Raw genomic sequence first — 14,891 nt, 5'->3', positions numbered from 1 at the left:
TTTTTCTCTTTTGGTTTCAGATTCCAGCATCGGCAGTAATTTGCTTTTATCCGGTGTTTTCCTTGTATTTAACCGGGAGTGTCAGTTCCTCTGGCGCTCCGGAAGGTAGATCGCTGACTGATAGAACTCGGTGTACTGTTATTGGAATTGTAAATGAAGGGATTTTGGTGAAGGGACTTCTGCCTCCAAAGATTTATTACACATTTCCAGTCCTTACGACCCTTCTGCAGAACTGAAATGGGATAGAAATTGGAGAGATTGATACAGATGTCAGAAATGTAAGATGATGAGGTGGATTGACAGAGTGGATGTGCAGAGACTATTTCCTCGGGTGAATGTAGCTGTTACTCGGGGGCATAACTATAAGGTTCATGGTGGGAGATATAGGAGGGATGTTCGAGGTAGATTCTTCACCCAGAGAGTGGTTGGGGTGTGGAATAGACTGCCTGCTGTGATAGTGGAGTCAGACACTTAAGGAACTTTCAAATGGTTATTGGATAGACACATGGAGCACACCAGAATTATAGGGAATGGGATAGCTTGGTCTTGGGATTGGATGTAGCTCAGCACAACATTGAGGGCCGAAGGGCCTGTACTGTGCTGTAATGTTCTACGTTCTATGTCATGGATACAAGGCAAAGGGGCTGTTAATGGTAGCATTGGGGATTGAAGAATGTTATTAGTGGTTAAGTTAGGATAGCAGAGAATGTATTAGTAGGAAAACAGAGGTCAGTGCTCAGTGGAAACCAAACTCAACAACAAGAGACAGTGGCCATGATGGGTGTGGGGGGGAAGAGCGGGGAGGCTGGATAATGCTGGGACAAGCCAGGGAAACTGAATACAGAAAACAACAGGGGTGAGAAGTCAAGATGAAGGGGAAAGTTCATGGTCCGAGTCTTGTTGAACTCAACATAGAGTCCAGAAAGCTTTAAAGTCCTGATCGGAAGATGAGGTGTTGTTCTTTTGAGTGCGTTGTGCTTCACTGGGGCACTGCAGTAGGCTGAGCGTAGACAGGTGAAATGAAGCAAGGTGTTGAAGTGGCAAGTGACCAGAGGATTGGGGTCATGCTTGTGGATGGAGTGAAGGAGTTCCACAAAGTGCCCATCCAGTCGGCAGGTTTTATCATCAAGCAGGGGCAATTTTGTCTTTCAATAAGCAGTTAGACAGTTACATGGGTACAATGGGTATAGAGGGATGTGGGCCAAATGCGGGCAATTGGGACTAGCTTTGGGTTTTAAGAAAAAGGGCAGCATAGACGAGTTGGGCCGAAGGGCCTGTTTCCATGCTATAAACCTCTATGACTCTATCATACAACCACCTGAAATCACTTTGTTAATAGCTTGAGGAAATGATAAAACCTTCAACGTAGCAATACACCCTCCACACTGCACTAGAATTTCAACAAGAATTATCCACTGAAACGCATAACCACTTGATCCAGAGACAGGAGTGGTAGCTACTGACCCGAGGTTCAATATTTTAAAAAGCAAGTGGAACAAATTAAAATTTGCAGTGAATTCTTAACTGAAGAGCCCCGTTACAAGGTTGATGAAATAAAGAGGTCGTTTATGCAATTGCCCAGTTCCATAACTATTGCAATTTGATATAATGCTGGCCAGGTAGCAGTGTGAATTAAATTGGGTTCTCGGAGATAGCAGACTGAATACTAATCCTACACGGTCAGGTGACCAATGGCACAAGGAGCCAGCTCTTGCTGAGAGTCTGTAACGACATCGCAGAGGTTTTGTTCTGAATTGCTGAAACTGGATCATGAATGAATTATTGATGTAGAGCTACTTCAGAGTTTGAGATGTTTCATAGTCTTTAACTCTCTGTAGAGAATAGTGGTGACAAGAAACCAAGGCAGTGAATGCTGGGAACACAATGGGTCAGGAGACACATTTAAGAGAATGAAAGGTGTTCCGGTGTGAACCCTTTTACGTCTGAAGGTCCTGAACCCAAAACATTCACCATCCAGTTCTCTCCACAGATGCTGACTGATTTATTACTTTTCATCCAATTAATCTTCAGCATTTTCAATTGATTTGATTTATTATTGTCACATGTCTTAACACACAGTGAAACGTATTGTTTCTCACTCACAATCCCCCTGACTGTAAGGGGCAAATTAGCATGGCCAATCAACCTAACCTGCACATTTTTTGGAGTGTGGGAGGAAACCGGAGCACCCGGAAGAAACCCACACAGACACGGGGAGAAAGTGCAAACTCCACAATGACAGTGACCCGAGGCTAGAATTGAACCGGGGTCCCTGATGCTGTGAGGTAGCAGTGCTAATCACTGTGCCATTGGTTTAGTACAGTTGGCTGGATGGCCAGATCGTGATGCGGAGCAATGCCAACAGTCCGGGTTCACTTCCCGTCTCGGTTGAGCTTATTCATGAAGGCCCCACTTTCTCAACCTTGCCCTTCTCCTGAAGTGTGTGGCCACCCTCAGGTTAAATCACCACCAGTCAGCTCTCCCCACTCAAAGGAGAGGGAACAGCCTATGGTCACCTGGGCCTATGGCGACATCACCTTGACCTGTTGTGCGGTGAGGTACTGGACCATCATCAGAACAGTGGACAATATCTAAAGAAGCATCGAGCTCAGCTGCTACTGTGCACTTTCAATGACCCTTTGGCAGCTCCATGAGGAGGCCGCTGAGAATAGATTGTCCACTTTGCCCCTGAGCTGAGAGGAGGAGAAATTACCTTGAAAAGCAATGAGTGCAGATGGGCTGACTGCCCTCCCCTGCGCTATGATTCTAGTCTGGCCAACTCTGACTTTCTGCATTTAGGTATTTGAGCATATTGTGTGTTTGTATAATAACTGCATCAAACCTCCATGTCAGCATGGAGAAAGAACATTGAATAGACCTCTCAGTCATCAACTCAGCAGGGCTTTTCCAGTAAGTGCAGAAATGAATTCCATTTGCTCCAGCCCTTATTTCTATAACTGAGTAATTATCTGTTTGGGTAGGATGGGTTGAGCCAACTTCAATGTATGATGGAATGTGAAGAGCTGATAGCTCCATTATACACTTCATTGTTGATACACATTGTGACAGATGGTGAGAAAGTCATTAACAATCTCATTCAGTTGCACTGTAATGGTCCTGGTTGTTACCGTAATCGCGAAAACAAACCTGCCTAATGTTCATCCATAAAATACTTCGATCCTTCTGAAATTTTGCTATTGTGATTCTATTTTGTTGCCATTTTAGTATTGGCAGGAGGTAGTTATGTTGTATTGCCTGTAACCTGGCAGTGGTTTATGCCAATGCTATATAAGGAAAGGCAGTCTTAAGCTTAAGTTTATTTATTAGCGTCACAAGTACATAAGAACATAAGAAATAGGAGCAGGAGTAGGCCATCTAGCCCTTTGAGCCTGCCCCGCCATTCATTAAGATCATGACTGATCTGAAGTGGATCAGTTCCACTTTCCCGCTTTCTCCCCATAACCCTTAATTCCCTTGTCCATCAAAAACCTATCTACCCGTGACTTAAATATATTCAGCGAGGCAGCCTCCACCACTTCAACGGGCAGAGAATTCCAGAGATTCACCACCCTTTGAGTGAAGAAGTTCCTCCTCAACTCTGATCTAAACTGCAGCCCCGCCCCCCTTATTTTGAGGCTGTGCCCTCTAGTCCTGCTATCCATTCCAAGCAGGAAGAATCTCTCTACCTCAAGTAGAGGTATACGTCAAGAATCTACTCTCTACCTCTCTACATTAACTCTGCAATGAGGTTACTGTGAAAATCCCCTAGGGTTAATCTCCACATTATTGGTGGTACCCACCTTTGTGATTTGTAAATTAAATAAATGATAATAATGGATGAAAGTTTCCCCAAAAGATGACTAAAAGAGTAAACTTTCTATCCCGCCCACCGCGCGAGACATTGCAGGTGGGACAAAAAGTTTGGCGGATCGTTTAAAGGTCAGTTGACCTTGGGATATTCACAAATGTTGGACAGAATTTTCCCTCAAAATAACAAAGTGTCTTAATGTCAAGGAAACCATAGCAATCCATTCCAAAGAACAAAGAAAATTACAGCACAGGAACAGGCCCTTCGGCCCTCCAAGCCTGCACCAACATGCTGCTCATCTGAACTCAAACCCCTTACCTTTCCAGAGACCATATCTTTCTATTCCCATCCTATTCATGTATTTGTCCAGACGCCACTTAAAAGCCACCGTCATATCTGCTTCCACCACCTCCCACAGCCCTCCTGGATGCTCCTTACAAACCCTGCCCCATCCACGCCGTTAGCACTAAGTGAATCCAGGAAATGCAGCAAAACTGAGAACATTGAGGAGTACGCCATGGAAACGCTCCCTTGAAAGTACCTCATGGAGCATCACCTTAACTTCGACAGCTGTCAATCAGCTTCTGGTGATGGGCTGCTCTATTAGGAACTTTTATTTTCCTGGCATGTGTTAGTCATCATTTAATTCAGTCTTCCCAATGGCACCCTGAGGGGGAGCTCCCCATACCTGTCCAAAACTGCACCCGGGCACGGTGGCACAATGGTTAGCACTTCTGCTTCACAGCACCAAAGACCCAGGTTCAATTCCCAGCTTGGGTACTGTCGGTGTGGAGTTTGCATGTCCTCCCTGTGTCTGCGTGGGTTTCCTCCAGGTGCTCCAGTTTCCTCCTGCAGTCCCAAAGACGTGCTGGTTAGGTGCATTGGCCATGCTAAATTCTCCCTCAGTGTACCCGAACAGACGATGGAGTGTGGCAAGTCAGGGATTTTCACAGTAATTTCATTGCAGTGTTAATGTAAGTCTACTTGTGACACTAATAAATCAACTTAAACAAAGTGCAGGTCACTGGGTGCTGTGGGGCAATTTACAGTTTCTTTTATTCAATCATGGGACATGGGTATCACTGGCTGGCCAGCATTTATTACCCATCCTTAATTGCCCTTGGAGGGCAGTTGAGAGTCAGTCACATTGCTATGGCTCTGAAGTCACGTATAGGCCAGACTGGGTAAGGAAGGCAGATTTCCTTCCCTAAAGGACATTAGTGAACCAGATGAGTTTTTACGACAATCGACAATGGTTTCATGGTCATCAGTAGATTCTTAATTCCAGATATATTTTATTGAATTCAAATTCCACCATCTGCCGTGACAGGATTCGAACATGGATTCCCAAAGCAGTAGCTGAGTTTCTGGATTAATAGTTGAGCGATAATACCACTAGGCCATCGCCTCCCTGTGAAGTTACCCGTCACCCGAACCGTATTGGAAAAATTGAACAGTCCCGTTGAAAGTGGGGGAAACTTGGCAAACCCTTCCCGCCCGAATACTTAACGGTCAAAGCCTGCTTGACACAACTTTACATTATATCAGCAAACAGCACACCCGTCTGTTTCAGGCAGGAGACTGACCCATCATGGAGACTCGGGTCCTGTGCTGTTGCTTCTGCAATAGAAAAGGCAACCGTTTATCCAAAGTTGTGAGGGAGGTGCACTCAAGTATGGTGAGGCAGGAACTTTGTTCTTCTACCTGTTCATCGATGCCCCTCACCCCGGTTAGCTGGAATTGGGAATGGTGATGTGGGAACAACAAGTGTTGGCCTCATCACGCCAATTCTGACAGTTTAACTGAAGAAGGAAGAGCAGATCATGCCAAAATGGAAGGAAAAGAAGGGAGGGAGAGCTGGAAACAACTTTGTCCAAAGATGTGCAGGTTAGGTTGATTGGCCATGCTTAATTGATCTTAGTATCAGGGGATTAATGGGGTAAATGTGTGGGATTACGGGTTAAGGCCTGGGTGGGATTGTGGTCAGGGCAGGCTCATTGAATCATTGAATATTTGCAGTGTAGAAGGAGGCCATTCGGCCTATCAAGTCTGCACCAACTAAAATTCCACCCAGCTCCTATCCCTGTAAGGCCTCATATTTACCCTGCTCACCCCATATGGTTAATTTAGCATCACCAATCCACCTAATCCACACATCTTTTGGCTGTGGGAGGAAACCGGAGCATCCAGAGATAACACACAGACACAGGGAGAACATAAAAAAAATGTGCAAACTCCACACAGACAGTGACCCGACATTGAAAATGAATCCGGCTCTCTGGCTCTGTGAGGCGGCAAGTGCTAACCACTGTGCTGCCATGCCAATGCAATGGGCCAAATGTTCTCCTTCTGTACTGTGGGGATTCTAGGATTCTGTGAAATGTAAATAGCTAGTCTAGGGCCAGGGTGGATGAACCAGTGATATGAAAATAGGTGAGTGGGGCGTTCAGGAGCGAGGGGAGGGAATTGTAGCTGTCTTGAACTGGACCAACTCCAAGTCCTTAAATCGGCTGTCAGTTAAGAGTAAGTGGGATTAGGAATTGGCAGTGAGGGATGGCAGCAAGTGTGTGAGTGGCAGGTTGAAAGAGCTGTGTTGATGGCACTGTGTACTTGCAATGATTGCATGAATGGCAATGTGATGGAACGGTTGTGCCAAGGACAGTGCGAGGTGTCATTAGCCATGTTTGGTTGCAGTTCATCTTTCAAATGTCTATTTTTTTTTCCCCTGGCTGACGGGCACACACACAGCCAGCGTGAGCGAGGCTGCGTTCCAACCTTCATGACTGTGTTTCTTTTGGTGGTAACAAATGACTTCTTAATTTACAGACGAGCAAAGCTATTGCCAAAGGAGACTATCAGCGCGCGACCTCAGCGTCACGAAGAGCCCTGTTCCTTGCTGCCCTCTCCATCACCATTGGAACGGGAGTTTATGTTGGCGTCATTGTGGCCCTCATTGCTTACCTGTCAAAACCAGGACACGTATAGTGTCGAACTGCAGAACGCAGAACGTGAAGATCTTGGAATCACCGTCCTGTTTGATTATCCGATTTTATTGCCCTGTTAATTGAGTAAATTGTGTGTATTATTCATTGTCTGGCCATTCTGGATTTGGGGTAAGTGCGCCATGCCTGGTCGCGAGGAGGTTTAAGATGCTTGCTTCACGCCTCCACACTGGGAGCTTTGAGTGGTAGGTGTTGCCAAATCCCAGGTCCGTTCAGCGTCGCCACAGTTAGGCGGCCATGTTGAGTTGCCCTGGCAGAAGCAGGGGCACTTTACCGAGGGAGGGAAGTGGGATGGAGGGAAACCCACTCACCCTCCCCCTGTTGAGCTGGCATTGGGAATGGTGGTGTAGGAGAATTGTTGGCCTTTTCTGACAGTCTAACTGAAGAACGAGGAGCAGAACTTGCCAAGGTGGGTGGAAAAGAAGGGAGGGGGGGAGGAGGGGGTGGAAACAACTTTGTACAAATGTAAATAACTCGTCCAGGGCCAGAGTGGATAAGCCAATGATATGAAAATAGGCCAGTTGCTGTTGCTAAGCAAACTCTGCCCTGGGTCATTTTTTTCTCAGTAAGCCAATTATGCCGTAATTAGCTGTTCAGTGTTAATGTAGCTGTGTCATAAAGGCTACCACTTCGATTATGCTCGGTCCATTATAAACGCTGTGTGAAATAAAAAGGCCTGGGTCCCATTATAAATCGACAATCATGCTGTTTTATTTTGTGGAAGTCAAAAAAAATCTTTTGAAAATTAAATGTGAATTTTAAGAACAGAAATCTGACTTCATTTCAAACTAAAATCACACCCTGACTATTATTAGCTGACACACCTGACACTCAGACATGACCAGCATTGGTACAGCACCATGGTGAACTACCAGGGTCCAACTCATAAGGAATATCTGTTTCGCCATCCATCACACCCTCCCCAACACAAACAGCTGGGTTTATCCTGGCTAACATCTTTTGTTTACCTCCGGAACGAAATCACGCACCAACATATCAGAGAGTCGATGTTAAATCAAAGCTTAGAGTGTGCGGATTAATGAATGAGTTGCGTCGTTTAGCTGGGTTACTTTGGCTTTACTCCTGACATTTACCGAACACCGACAACAGCGCTACCTGATATTTGGCGAAATGTCACCAGATATGAGACTGCAACACCTCTGAGAGAGTTAACAAGGACGAAAGTGCCTGAAGGATGGAACCGGGCTTGTAAGTCACAATTGTATTTTGCTCTCCCGATCAGCAATTGTGAGCCATCCTACACAATGGGAGCGCTGGGCAACGGCTCATTTAATTATATGGGAGGAATAGAAATGGCGCACTTAGTAAAGAATGAAGAAATTATGTCATGGGAATGAAGAACAAAGTACTTAACGCTTGGTTCAATGGGAAACTTTGCACATTTAATGAAGTGAAAAATGCTGATTAATAAGAATGAGGACACCATGACTTCTGAATTGGCAGCAAAGCACTGACAGGGAACCTGGCGAACCACACACTAAGGCCGACACTCAAATCATAAGTGTGAAATTGGTCACGTCCTGGCAGGTATTGTTAACGACTTGTTCAGAAATGAATAAAAGAAATACTGCAGCCTTTCTGCCTCAACCAGCAGGCAGCAAGGAGTTAACAGACCAGTCACGCTGTGTTTTTGGTATGAAACCTGTGTTTCATTATCCTTTTCACACTATATCACAATGTTTCTGCATTGTGCTCCAGCGCATTGTTTCAGCTTGATCGTCTTCCCAAAGTTAAAACTGCACTGAACCTTTTTGGCGCAGAAATTACAACAGGCCACCCAACAAAACCCATCTGTTTTATTTTACATGACAAACAGACTAATCCTAATCCTTTCATCTCACTTCCCTTCAAGATCCTACTGAATCTATTCTTAAATAGTCTCTTTAATCACTAACTGCATGGGACAGTGTTGTTGCATCGAGGTTTCACGTTGCCCAGGAGAGGCCCTCCTTTTGCAGTATCGTGTGTGAACTTGGACTGGAAGAATGAAAAAGCACCATTTCAATGGGAGAGAGAGTGCAGCATCCGGTGTACAGAGGGATCTGGTTGTTCTGGGACATGAGTCAGAAAAATACTAGAATCAAGTGATTAGGAAGGCAAATGGAAATGTCGGTGTTTATTGCAAGGGGAATGGAATTGAAATTGTAGGGATTTTTAATACAGTTTTACACATTCTTGCTGAGATCACGTCTGGAATACTGTGTGCAGTTTTGGTCTCGTTATTTGAAAAAAATATAGAACTGTTTGAGAAGTGGTTCAGAGAAGGTTCACTCAAAGAACAAAGAACAACTCAGCATGGGAAACAGGCCCTTCGGCCCAACGAGCCCACGCCGCCATTTTAACATTGTGAGCTCCCTCTTCCACCCATGACTCTGGCACTCCACATTGGAAACCAGATTGAGGGGAGACTAATTTAGGGACAATTCAATTAGGAACTCGATTCATTGTTGAACAAGTCTTGGGTGTCTGTGCAGAGTCTGCACATTCTCCTTGTGTCTGCATCAAGTTCCTCCATGTTCAGCCTCCTTGAGAGGCTGAATAAACTAGGCTTGTACTCATTAGAGTTTAGAAGGATGAGAAGTGATCTCATTGAGGTGTATAAGATGTTGAATGGGATGGATAGGATAGAGGTGGAGAGGCTTTTCCCGCTCAGAAAGGACAGTAGGACTAGAGGGTACAGCCTCAAGATAAAGGGGTTTAGAACAGAGTTGAGGAGGAACTTTTTCACTCAAAGGGTGGTGAATCTCTGGAATTCTCTGCCCGTTGAAGTGGTGGAGGCTGCCTCGCTAAATATTTTTAAGACGCGGGTTGATAGGTTTTTGATAGGCAACGGGATTAAGGGTTATGGGGAGAGGGCGGGAATGTGGAACTGAGCCACGACAGATCAGCCATGATCTTATTGAATGGCGGGGCAGGCTCGAGGGGCTAGATGGCCTACTCCTGCTCCTATTTCTTATGTTCTTATGTGCTCAGGTTTCCCCCCACAGTTCATAGATGTGCTGATTAGCTGGATTGACCATGCTAAATTGACCCTTAGTGTCCCAATAATTAGGGGGTTATCAGGGTAAGTATGTAGAGTTACAGGGATAGAGCCTAGCTAAGATGCTCTGCTGGGAGAGTCAGTGCAGACTCAATGGGCTGAGTGGTCTCCTTCTGCACTGTCGGGGTTCTGTGAATTCTATACAATTGCATTCCTGCAATGAGTGGCTCATGTAGAGGGGTTGAACAGGTTGAATCTATACTGATTGGAGTTTACAGGAATGAGAGGTGATCTTATGAAAATATATAAGATCTTGAGGGATTTGAGAGGCTGGATACCAAGAGGGTGTTTCACTTGTTGGGGAGATGAGAACCTCCGTTTAAGAATAAGAGTTAAGATGGAGATGAGAAGAAATTGTTTCTCTCAGAAGGTCACTGGTCTGTGGGATTCTCTTCCCCAGAATGCAGTGGAGGCTGGGTCATTGAATTTACTCAAGGCTGTGTTAAATTTTCAATTGACAGGACTTGAGGGGGGACAGGCAGGAGAGTGAGGTTGAAATCATAGCTGGATTAGCCATGATCTTATTGAATGGCGGAGTAGGCTCGAAGGGCAGGACACCCTACTCCTGTTCCTAAGTTCCTGTGTTCCTTTCTGATTAATACCATGGGGTCTTAAACATTCCCCTGAGCTCCTGAAACAGGAGGACAGCACCTCAGCATAACACTGACTGCTTCAACAACACTTTTTCCCAAGTGGCAGAGTCAATTATTAGGGGGCCAGGTTCAAAGGAGATGTACAAGGCAAGTTTTTTTTTACACAGAGGGTGGTGGGTGACTGGAACTCGCTGCCGGGGAAGGGAGTGGAAGCAGATATGATAGTGACTTTTAAGGGGCGTCTTGACAAATACATGAATAAGATGGGAATAGAGGGATATGGTTCCCGAAAGGGTAGGGGGTTTTAGTTCAGTCGGGCAGCATGGTCAGTGCAGACTTGGAGGGCCGAAGGGCCTGTTCCTGTGCTGTAATTTTCTTTGTACTTTAACACAGAACTCTGTTTCAGTATTGATCTGGAGCTTTACACCCAGAAGTTTCAATAGAGAAAGTAAGTTTATCTTTTCGTCACAAGTAAAGCTTACATTAACACTGCAATGAAGTTACTGTGAAAATCCCCCTAGTCGCCACACTCCGGCACCTGTTTGGGTCAATGCACCTAACCAGCACATCTTTCAGACTGTGAGAGGAAACTGGAGCACCCAGAAGGAACCCACGCAGACATGGGGAGAATGTGCAAATTCCACACACACACACACACACACACACACACACACACACACACAGTCACCCAAGCCAGGAATCGAACCAGGGTCCTGGCGCTGTGAGGTAACAATGCTAACCACTGCCACCATAACACCCACAATTGTCCGCACTCAGCAAAAACCAGGCTACAAACTGACACAACACCATTAAATGAGTGCCAATTGTGGCTGATTTGTATAGCACTCCCCTTTCTGAATTTACAAGATTCTGGGATCAAGTCCCATTCCAGGACCTGAGCACCAGGTAGTGTACTGAGGGAGTGCTGAACTGTTGGAGGTGCTGTTTTTTCAAATAAGGTGTTAAACTGAGACCCTACCATAAAAGCCTGGCACCACTTTGTCCAGGGACAGGGGAGTTCTCCCCAGTGTTCTGACCAATATTTATCCCTTAAGCAACAAAAAAACTTGTGCCATTGTTTGGGCGGCAGGGTGGTTAGCACTGCTGCCTCACAGCACCCAGGAGCCAGGTTCAATTCCCGGCTTGGATCATTGTCTGTGCGGAGTTTGCACATTCTCCCTGTGTCTGCGTGGGTTTCCTCTGAGTGCTCCAGTTTCCTCTTGCGACACGGTGACACAGTGATTAACGCTGCTGCCTCACAGCACCAGGGACCCAAGTTTGATTCCTGGTTTGGATCACTGTCTGTGCGGAGTCTGCATGTTCTCCCCGTGTCTGTGTGGGTTTCCTCCGGGTGTTCCAGTTTCTTCCCACAGTCCGAAAGATGTGCTGGTTAGGTGCATTGGCCATGCTAAATTCTCCCCCATGTACCCGAACAGGCAATGGAGTGTGGCGGCTAGGAGATTTTCACAGTAACTTCATTGCAGCGTTAGTGTAAGCCGACTTGTGACACCAATAAATTAACTCAAACTGTTTGGGGGAGCTTGCTGTGCTGCACATAAATTGGCTATTGAACTTCCAACATTGTGACATTGACTTGAAAAGTACCTAATTGGCTGCCTCTGTATAAATGCAAGGTTTTCTTTTTGCAGTTTGAAAGGTCAAAGTTGTTTTGGATTGCATGTTCTCCCCGTGTCTGCTTGGGTTTCCTCTGAGTGCTCCAGTTCTCCATTGATACCAAATGGCACCTGCCCCTTCCCACATGTCAGGCCTGTGCTGGGGCAAAGTTACCGAGCTGTAATCTTCCCACCATCCCAATGGGGTGTCATCATTCTCCACCATCCCTGCTCATAGCCTTTCACTTGGCCTTTGCACAGTCTCGCACCCCAACCCTGTTTATTTATTGGCCCAATGTTGGGTGTCAGAACATAATTCAACAATCCACATGTGACGAAGCCATGTAAATCCCTGATGAGAAGGAACAATAGTATTTTTGCACTCAGCAGTTGGCTGTTTGCCAAGTGTTTCCTCATTGACTCTAGGCTGACAAAAGACACATTTCTCCCAATCCGCCACCCCCTTCCCCTTTGGATCAACATTTATCAAATCCTCTATTTCCTCATCGGCTGTGTATTTGTATGATATCTATGAAACATTGTAATTTGTACACTTATTAAACATTGTCATGTAAATTATAAAATCAACGGTTGTATAATGTGGAGTATTTTGTATATTTTGGGTTCAGAATGGTTCTATTTGTAATTTTCCCGAGAACCGTTTTATTCCGTGCCGTGAGGCAATTGTCGATGGGAATTTTGCGAGTTTTTGGAGGGAAAGCCCATTTGGATTATGGGTAGTCGATTCTGATTGGTGGAGAAGCGATGTTGCCATCCATAATAAATTCTCAAACTGCTTTTAGTCTGCAAATGATTTTCCGTTTTGTTTCCAAATACCTGGGGGAGAATCTCAGAATAATCCCCAGCTGTGGATGGGAGTGAGAGCTTTATAACTTGGTCAGTGAGCCAATGAGCTGTGAGATCCCACACGAGGAGGAATAGTGTGCTGGCAGGGAGTGGAAAAGGCTTCACTGCTCCCCCACAACATCGCTCGGATTTATCTCTTACAGCAACCCTCACCCAAACCTTTGTTACCTCCAGACTCAACTTTCCAATGGACTCCTGGGTGATCCCTCACATCAGACCTGCATGGTGGCACAGTGGTTAGCACTGCCACCTCACAGCGCCGGGGACCTGGGTTCAATCCCCGTTTTTTGGGTCACTGCCTGTGCAAAGTCTGCACATTCTCCCCGTGTCTGCACGGGTTTCCTCCGGGTGCTCCGGTTTCCTTCCAAAGACGTGCTGGTTAGGGTGCATTGGCCATGCTAAATTCTCCCTCAGTGAATCCCAACAGGCGATGGAAGATATTTCTATAATCCACACAGCATGAAACCACATTAATCCCCGATGAGAAGGAATAATAGTATTTTTGCACTCAACAATTGGCTGTTTGCCAAGTGTTTCCTCATTGACTCTGGACTTCCCTCCGTCCACCTCCTGACCTCGCTTTTGTCTTTTAAGACGTGTCCTAAAACCTGTCTCTTTATCCAGGCTTTAGATCATCAGTTTTGGCATCCCTTTATGTGGCTCGGTGACATCATTTGTTTTATAATGTCATTGCAAAGCACTTTAGAATATTTCATTCCACTAAAGGTGCTAGCTGAGGCTAGGTTGTTCATTTAGTGGCACGCTCCTACATTGCATGTCTGTTAAGGAATGCATGACTAGGGACAGAAACTTGATGACACAGTGGTTAGCACTTTTGCCTCACAGCGCCAGGGATCCGGGTTCGATTCCCAGCCTTGGGCAATTGCCTGTATAGTGTCATAGACTCCTACAGTGCAGAAGGAGGTCATTCGGCCCATCGAATCTGTACCAACCACAATCCCACCCAGGCCCTATCCCCATAACCCCATGCATTTACCCCAGCTAGTCCCCCTGACACTAAGGGGCAATTTAGCATGGCCAATCCACCTAACCCGCACATCTTTGGACTGTGGGAGGAAACTGGAGCACCCGGAGGAAACCCTTGCAGACACGGGGAGAATGTGTAAACTCCACACAGGCAGTGACTCAAGCCTGGAATCGAACCCGGGTCCCTGGCACTGTGAGGCAACAGTGCTAATCACTGTGCCACCATGCCACCCCAAGCTTGCACATTCTCCCCCGTGTCTGCAGATGACAACAGACCAAAGATATGCAGGTTAGGTGGATTGGGCCATGCTAAATTGCCTCTTAGTGTCCCAAAATGTGTAGGTTAGAGGGTTAGCTGTGGCAAATGTGTGGAGTTAGGGGGATGGGATAGGAAAAGAGCCCTGGGTAAAGTATTCTGTCGGAGAGAGTCAGTCCAGACTCAATGGAGTGAATGGCCTCCTTCTATGATTCTATGAAAGATTAACAGATCATAGAACCCTACAGTGCAGAAAGAGGCCCTTTGGCCCATCGAGTCTGCACCGAACACAATCCCACCCAGGCCCTACCCCCCTATCCCTACATATGATACCCACTAATCCCTCTAATCTACGCATCCCTGGACACTAAGAGGCAATTTCTTAGCATGGCCAATCAACCTAACCCGCACATCTTTGGACTGTGGGAGGAAACCGGAGCACCCGGAGGAAACCCACGCAGGCACGAGGAGAACGTGCAAACTCCACACAGTCAGTGACCTGAGCCAAGAATCGAACCCAGGACCCTGGCGCTGTGAAGCAGCAGTGCTAACCACTGTGCTACCGTGCCGCCCTGTACAGGTCAATATTGTACTAGTCATAAGCATGCAAGATTTATCCCCTTCCCCGTTCTTTCCTCACTCTCAGAATTGCCTCCAAACCCAGATTTGGAAGGTTGACGGTAAGAAATTTGTGGAAGGTGTTG

General features: G+C 46.1%; 1 protein-coding gene across 3 annotated transcripts in view; it reads left to right on the top strand.

The window, feature by feature from the left end:
* The window catches only part of syndig1l (synapse differentiation inducing 1-like), a 129,875-nt gene extending 120,222 nt beyond the window's left edge, over positions 1 to 9,653 (top strand). For all 3 annotated transcript variants that reach the window (XM_080202296.1, XM_080202297.1, XM_080202298.1), the window contains exon 4: positions 6,635 to 9,653. In XM_080202296.1, coding sequence (XP_080058422.1) covers positions 6,635 to 6,793 — 159 coding nt within the window. In that variant the 3' untranslated portion in view covers positions 6,794 to 9,653. The remainder of the gene's footprint in view (positions 1 to 6,634) is intronic.
* Positions 9,654 to 14,891: the final 5,238 nt, after the last annotated feature.

The sequence above is a fragment of the Carcharhinus amblyrhynchos genome, chromosome 14 (genome assembly GCF_965287045.1).
Source record: "Carcharhinus amblyrhynchos chromosome 14, sCarAmb.v2.hapA, whole genome shotgun sequence".
Lineage (NCBI taxonomy): Eukaryota > Metazoa > Chordata > Chondrichthyes > Carcharhiniformes > Carcharhinidae > Carcharhinus > Carcharhinus amblyrhynchos.
Note: the sequence above shows the minus strand (reverse complement) of the source record. Positions and strands in the feature narration are given on the sequence as shown.